This window comes from Plectropomus leopardus, chromosome 6 (genome assembly GCF_008729295.1).
Source record: "Plectropomus leopardus isolate mb chromosome 6, YSFRI_Pleo_2.0, whole genome shotgun sequence".
Taxonomy (NCBI): Eukaryota; Metazoa; Chordata; class Actinopteri; order Perciformes; family Serranidae; genus Plectropomus; species Plectropomus leopardus.
The window spans coordinates 11,993,377-11,999,632 of record NC_056468.1 but is presented as its reverse complement, the minus strand read 5'-3'; the positions used below and the strand labels follow the sequence as shown (position 1 = coordinate 11,999,632).

The 6,256-nt window shown below is 39.2% G+C and overlaps 1 protein-coding gene across 1 annotated transcript; it reads left to right on the top strand.

Annotated features, from left to right (window-relative positions):
• The first annotated feature begins 2,854 nt into the window (after positions 1-2,854).
• Positions 2,855-5,649, top strand: star (steroidogenic acute regulatory protein). Its single transcript, XM_042488423.1, has 7 exons — positions 2,855-2,918; positions 3,120-3,227; positions 3,428-3,555; positions 3,767-3,925; positions 4,277-4,461; positions 4,612-4,705; positions 5,320-5,649. Exons 1-7 carry the CDS (start codon positions 2,855-2,857, stop codon positions 5,437-5,439), a joined length of 858 nt encoding a protein of 285 aa, XP_042344357.1. The 3' UTR covers positions 5,440-5,649.
• The last annotated feature ends 607 nt before the right edge of the window (positions 5,650-6,256 follow it).

Genomic DNA, 6,256 nt, shown 5'->3' with positions numbered 1-6,256 from the left:
TGTCTCCAGTCAAATTGTCCTTGAGCAAAAAAAATGTTACCCCCATCTGCTCCTTCACAATAATCTACTTAAAATATCAGTCTGCTGACCTTGTTAAAACCCAAGATAAAGAAAATTATAACCTGGTAATGACTCTCTTTGACACAAACTGGACATGCACATTTGCTGCAGGCGATGAATTGTGAAAATGGCATTGTTAAATCAACAAAAAAGAAAATATTTTACGTTATACATTTGTACGATGTGTAATGCAGGAAGTGATATACATTGATTTTGTCAAAGACAAGTATGTTTGCCTACATAGTGATGTGACTTACACTTGGGGCCAGCTAGATGCCCTAATAGACCTTTAATGAACGAACTGTTGTAAAACTCTTGTAACAGAATTCTGAATTGACTGAAAGTACTGTCAACAAAAATCACTGGTATATACAGTATAAAGTAATACATTCATTTCCACAACAAGCTTCTTAAACATGTCATCAGTTCAAAATCATGTTTATATGCAGTTCTCATAAAAAATAAGAGAGTCAATCAAATTGATAAAACAGGGTTAAGAATATTTTCTAATTTGTAAAAGACAGTGACGCCCCAAAGGGGTGTCCAGGAGGGGGCAACAGCCGCTCTGAGATGCCAGTGAGAGTCAACATCACTGAACGCAGAGCTATGGTCTACCATCGCCTCAGTCATTTAGATTGTTTGTGTTATTGTGTGACTTGAGTGTTTAAAACAGTGTCAGTTCAGTTTCATCAAAGTCACACGATAACGAACACAAAGTAATTGAAGCAGCGGAAGACCAGCAGCTCCCTTGTTCTGCATGTTAAAATCATCTTTTTTCCAAATAGAGTCTGGTCACTTTAACATGAGCATAAATAGGATATCAAAGGCGTTGAGGGTTTCCCAATCAACTGACTGTAAAGAGAAAATACTCTCAATATAGCACACATTTAAAATAACATTATTTTTTTAGGTTAGACTTTTTTTGGTGGCTAAAATGTATCTTGTTGCTGGACCCCATCCACAGCTGTACATTGCCTAGCTTCCGTGTCAGACTCCAGCCTGCTTCTCCAAACTGGGGGCGTGCCGGCTGACATCTACAGTATGTAATACACTGACTATGTAAAGTAACCCAAACAACCCCACCTCAAAAAATCTGAACTATCACTTAAAAATCAATGTGCTCCTTCAAATCAAAAGTCATTTGTCTTTTTAATGAAAAGCACATCCAGTCTATCTGAAGAACAATGAATTACCTAACACATGTATATGCAGCTATAATACACATTAAAACAGGAGTGTAATTAAACTCAAAATGTTAGCTATTCCAGTATTAGTCTATGCCAACAGATAATCCATAATATTAACTGTAAAATAAGAAACCAAAGTATATCAGTTTAAAATTCCGTAACTCTCATATTGTCACAATTTTCAACTAGCCTATATATTTATTTATTTATTAAATCTATTTTATTTATTGAGTTAGAACAGTGCACATTAATTACCTAATCAGCAGTAAGCATCAATGTAAATGTGTCAGAATTAGTGCAATTATTAAATTTTATCCATAGTCCTAAGGCACATACCATAAGAAACTAGTTATACAGACATTTCATAGTACATCACATAAATAGTTGACAGACAATACATTACAATGAACACATTACATTAAAATAACAGAACTACCTACAATGAACAGTAACAATGCACAATAAGCCAAAAAAGCTCCCGGGACTGGGCATCAGAGGAGAAAGTCGTTTGTATGTATGTATGTGTTCATGCCTGGTTTGTTTTCGACCAATATTTGAGGGTTTTTTTTTAAGGTCAAGTAGTTGTCACAGTCCCTAATATGTACCGGTAGTTTATTCCATCAGACACCACCATTTGATTATATTTAGTCCCACGCCTCTGTATATTACAGTCTCCCCTAGTTTGTGTTTATTTCATTATTGTTTTGTTTTCTGTATGGAATCATTTAATGGTAGGGCGGTAAGTCCATTCAAAACCTTAAAAACAAAGCAAACACCAAAGAACATATGGTAACTATCTATGTCTAATCATATATTTCAATATTTTCAATATATATTTCAACAACATGATCAAATGCATGAAATTCAGTTATGGCTTTTGGTTTTTGCGTGACACCTTAAGATTTTCAATGGCTCCATCTGGCCACCTCAAAGAAAAAATTCAGTTGACACCAAAGTCTCAATGACCCTAAATAAACATGACACTAGTGTAAATGGCTAGTCATTTACAATTAGTAATAGTGACATTATGCATGTACTGACATATCGATCCTAACAAGAAAGAAACAAGCAAAAGTCAATTCCATTTTTTCACTCTCAAATTCCAGCAAATGTTCAGGCTGTAATGGATCATGAAAGGATGGATGAGTCACTCAGGGTCTCTCCCGCTGACCTCTGTCTATCACCCACTGGTATGAGAATGTTTGTGAATGTGTTAGCATTTGTGTGTGTGTGTGTGTGTGTGTGTGTGTGTGCAGTGGGCCCCGAGCACTGGACGTTATCTGACACAATGTTTGTGAGAGCCTGAGACATGCTCGTCGTGTCCGCAAGGCAACCTTGGCGACATGGCCGTTGGAACAGTGAGGTGATGTGTGAGTGTTTATCTACGTGGTGATAGCCCGACGGCCTTGTGGGCAGTTCTCTTATATATACAGTCACTTTCAAACCTCCGCAGATAGAAATCCAAGTCCTCTCTGCAGCACTCGCAGCCGTTGATTTGCTTCTTTCAAGAAGTATTACAACTCAGCCAGATATTGGATCTTTGTGATCTACTTACTTTTACACGTTTCTACTTTGCTTAAAGCTGCAAGAAACTCCTGTAACGGAAAATGCTGCCTGCAACCTTCAAACTGTGTGCTGGCATCTCCTATCGGCACATGAGGAACATGACAGGTGAGTTTAGACTGGCATTGAGCGCTCTTACCTTTTCACATTTTCTCAGTGAAGCTCTGCACGGAGCGCAGGATGGGAATAAAGCAAAAAGTTATATTGTTATTTTCTTGTGATTCTTGTTTCCTCTCTTTTAATATACTGCATGTGTGATCAATTGAATTAAAATTGTAATAACTGCATTTTTGTCCCCATGTCTCCCAGGTTTGAGGAAGAATGCCTTGGTGGCCATTCACCACGAGCTGAACAGACTGGCAGGTCCAGGCCCCAGTAACTGGATCAGCCAGGTCCGCCGACGAAGCTCCCTCCTCAGTGAGTAGTTACATGTGATCATTTGAGATGGATAGACATAATGCTGCAAAGGAGTACCAGACTGATCAGCTGATACTGCATATTATAAGAGCTTTTGGTAAAGAAGTGAACAGATTCATCAGTGTTTCCCCTGTGTGGTATTTATCCTAAAAATACAGAAACATAATAGTGGAAGTTGACTGACATGTTTTACTTTATAGGTTCTCGGATTGAAGAGGAAAGGTACAGTGAGGAGGAGATGTCTTATGTGAAGCAAGGTGAAGATGCGCTGCAGAAGGCCATAAGCATCCTCGGCGAACAGGACGGCTGGACCATTGAAACTGTAGCCGTGAGTACTGAGACATGACACACAGAATGGAAAATAACTGATGTATGAATTAAAAAGTTGCAACTGCTGCCACCTTGTGATCAAAGGTGTGGGTCTCTTGATTTACAGGTTTGATAAAAATAGATACTGTGACATTATCCACTGGATATGTTAGCAAACGTGATAGGTAACATGTGAACACTTTCAGTACTTGTTTTGCACCCCTCCTCAGGCAAATGGAGACAAAGTCCTGAGTAAGGTCTTACCTGACATTGGGAAGGTGTTCAAGCTTGAGGTGATGTTGGAGCAACATCCTGACAATCTTTATGAAGAGCTGGTGGGAAATATGGAGCAAATGGGGGAGTGGAACCCAAATGTTAAACAGGTCAAGGTAAGAAAGCGGAAGCACCAGCGGTTGAAATATGAATAGTAACTACATGTTATAGTCAACACCTCCCCCATACAAGGTGCCACCAACTACTCAGTTAACCATTCACATGCACTCACGAGCACTTTGAGGTTCAGTATCTTGCCTTGATACTTCAACATGCAGACTGGAGGATCCAGAGATAAAACTGCCAGTATTCTAATTTGTGGACGATCCGCTCTGGCTCCTGAACTACAGCCCATCCCTGAATATGAACATCCCCTTTCTCCTACATAAAATTCTGTTTCACATTTCACAACAGAACATAAATCATATCCAAGAACACTGACAGATTTTCATGATTGTATCCCACAGATCCTTCAGAAGATTGGCCAAGACACAATGGTTACCCATGAGGTTTCTGCAGAGACGCCAGGCAATTTGGTGGGACCGAGGGACTTTGTTAGTGTCCGCTGTGCAAAGCGACGGGGCTCCACGTGCTTCCTGGCTGGAATGTCCACTCAGCACGCGAAAATGCCCGAGCAGAGGGGAGTGGTGAGGTGAGTTCCCAACTGAGGGGGAAATTATTTATTAGTTGTGATATGTGCATGCGTTTATGTAAGAAGTAAATGGATCAGACTATTAGTATGAAATGGATGTAAGGGATATGCTTTTAAACTGATGTTGTAATCGATCATTACATCTTTCAGAGCAGAGAATGGGCCAACCTGTATAGTGATGAAACCCTGTGCTGAGGACCCCAAAAAGACCAAGTTTACCTGGTTACTAAGTTTAGATCTAAAGGTAATTGACTGCTCTGTTTTATGTCTGACAGTAACCACATTGATTTGCACTTACTCTGTTTTCAACAGTTTGTCCTACTTTTAGACTCATTACTACAAGTGCTTATATTATGTAACCTACACTCCTACATGTAGCTACATGCTAATGTCAAGGGAAATTGTAATTTTGGTCGCCATTGTTGGGGTATATCTCCACGACTGTGGTTCATAATTCTGCTGGAACATGTACTGTTGTACAGATTTGGGTTTTGAAGCTTTTATTGCTGATTTTTCACAGTATAAAGTGCTGCTATACTCCATTAAAGTCATTCCCCAGCTGCAATGAGGATACAGAGATGAAAACTGAAACGCTGACCAATCACAGGAGGGGGGCTTACTTAGAAAGGTGCTAAAACTGAGTTTTTCAGACAGAGAATGAATATAGTGGTTTCAGCACAGAGAGCTTAAGGAAAATTTAGTGGGTTTTGTTTTTTGTTTTTTTTTTTTACATTAAAGCAAACATGTTCTAACAGAGGCATAATAGCCCCCCTTTTAAACTGTGTAAACACAAAATTTAAAAAAAATAGTCCCAATCTAACATTGTTTTTGTCTTTTTTTTGTCTCTGTCGTCTGCAGGGCTGGATACCAAAGACAATCATCAACAAAGTGCTCTCTCAGACGCAGGTGGACTTTGCCAACCACCTCAGGCAAAGGATGGCTAATAATGTTTCTATGGAGATGGCTCACGCCTGCTGACACAAGATGCCTCTTGAGCTTTGGCATGGTGCACTCAACAGTGGCAGCGGAGCGACCCCATGCTCATTAAAAAATCATATGAATCTGCTTATAACTGCTGAAACAATACAAAAATCCAGAGCGTGTTGAGGAGATCGGACGAAGATGATGCTTGTCTGAGATTTTAGGAAAATCTGAGCACAGATGTTGGTTTCAGCTGGCAAATGTGTGTTTATCTTGCCCCTCTTGATAGAAAACCTGTCATGAAATTTTGCATCTTGCACATTGTGTGCCTGATTGTTTCTGACACATTCATGCACATCAGTCCAGTCTATGTTGGCACACACGTTGAGTCAATGTGAGCAGTAAAATGTGTAACAAACTGCATATTGTTTCCTTCTGATAACACTTGCCCCTTCCTCTGCTGTGAAGTTGCACTTTTATATCAGCATTTTATTTATTATTGTTGCACAGATGCATTACATCACAATGACTGCCAAGTGAATAAAAGATTGCAATGATATTGGTATTTGTGTTTTTAAGCTTTTATTATGCTGCTGGAAAAGCAGTTTGGAGAATGATCACTCTGTCTTTGTCCTCAAATTAAAGCTCATAAAACATTTCAACAGTTGTGTTTTAACAAATAAAAACATAATCCACACACCTTTGGCCACACAGACACACAAGCAAAACGGAAAACCTCTTGGAAACTTCAGAGGAATTCCACTTTGACATGGAGAAGATGGATGGATATAAAAGCTCTTTTTAAACCATGAGAAATGTAGTTCATAAAAATATGTCTTCCTTTTCCTTGATGGCTTTTCAGACTGAGAGTTTG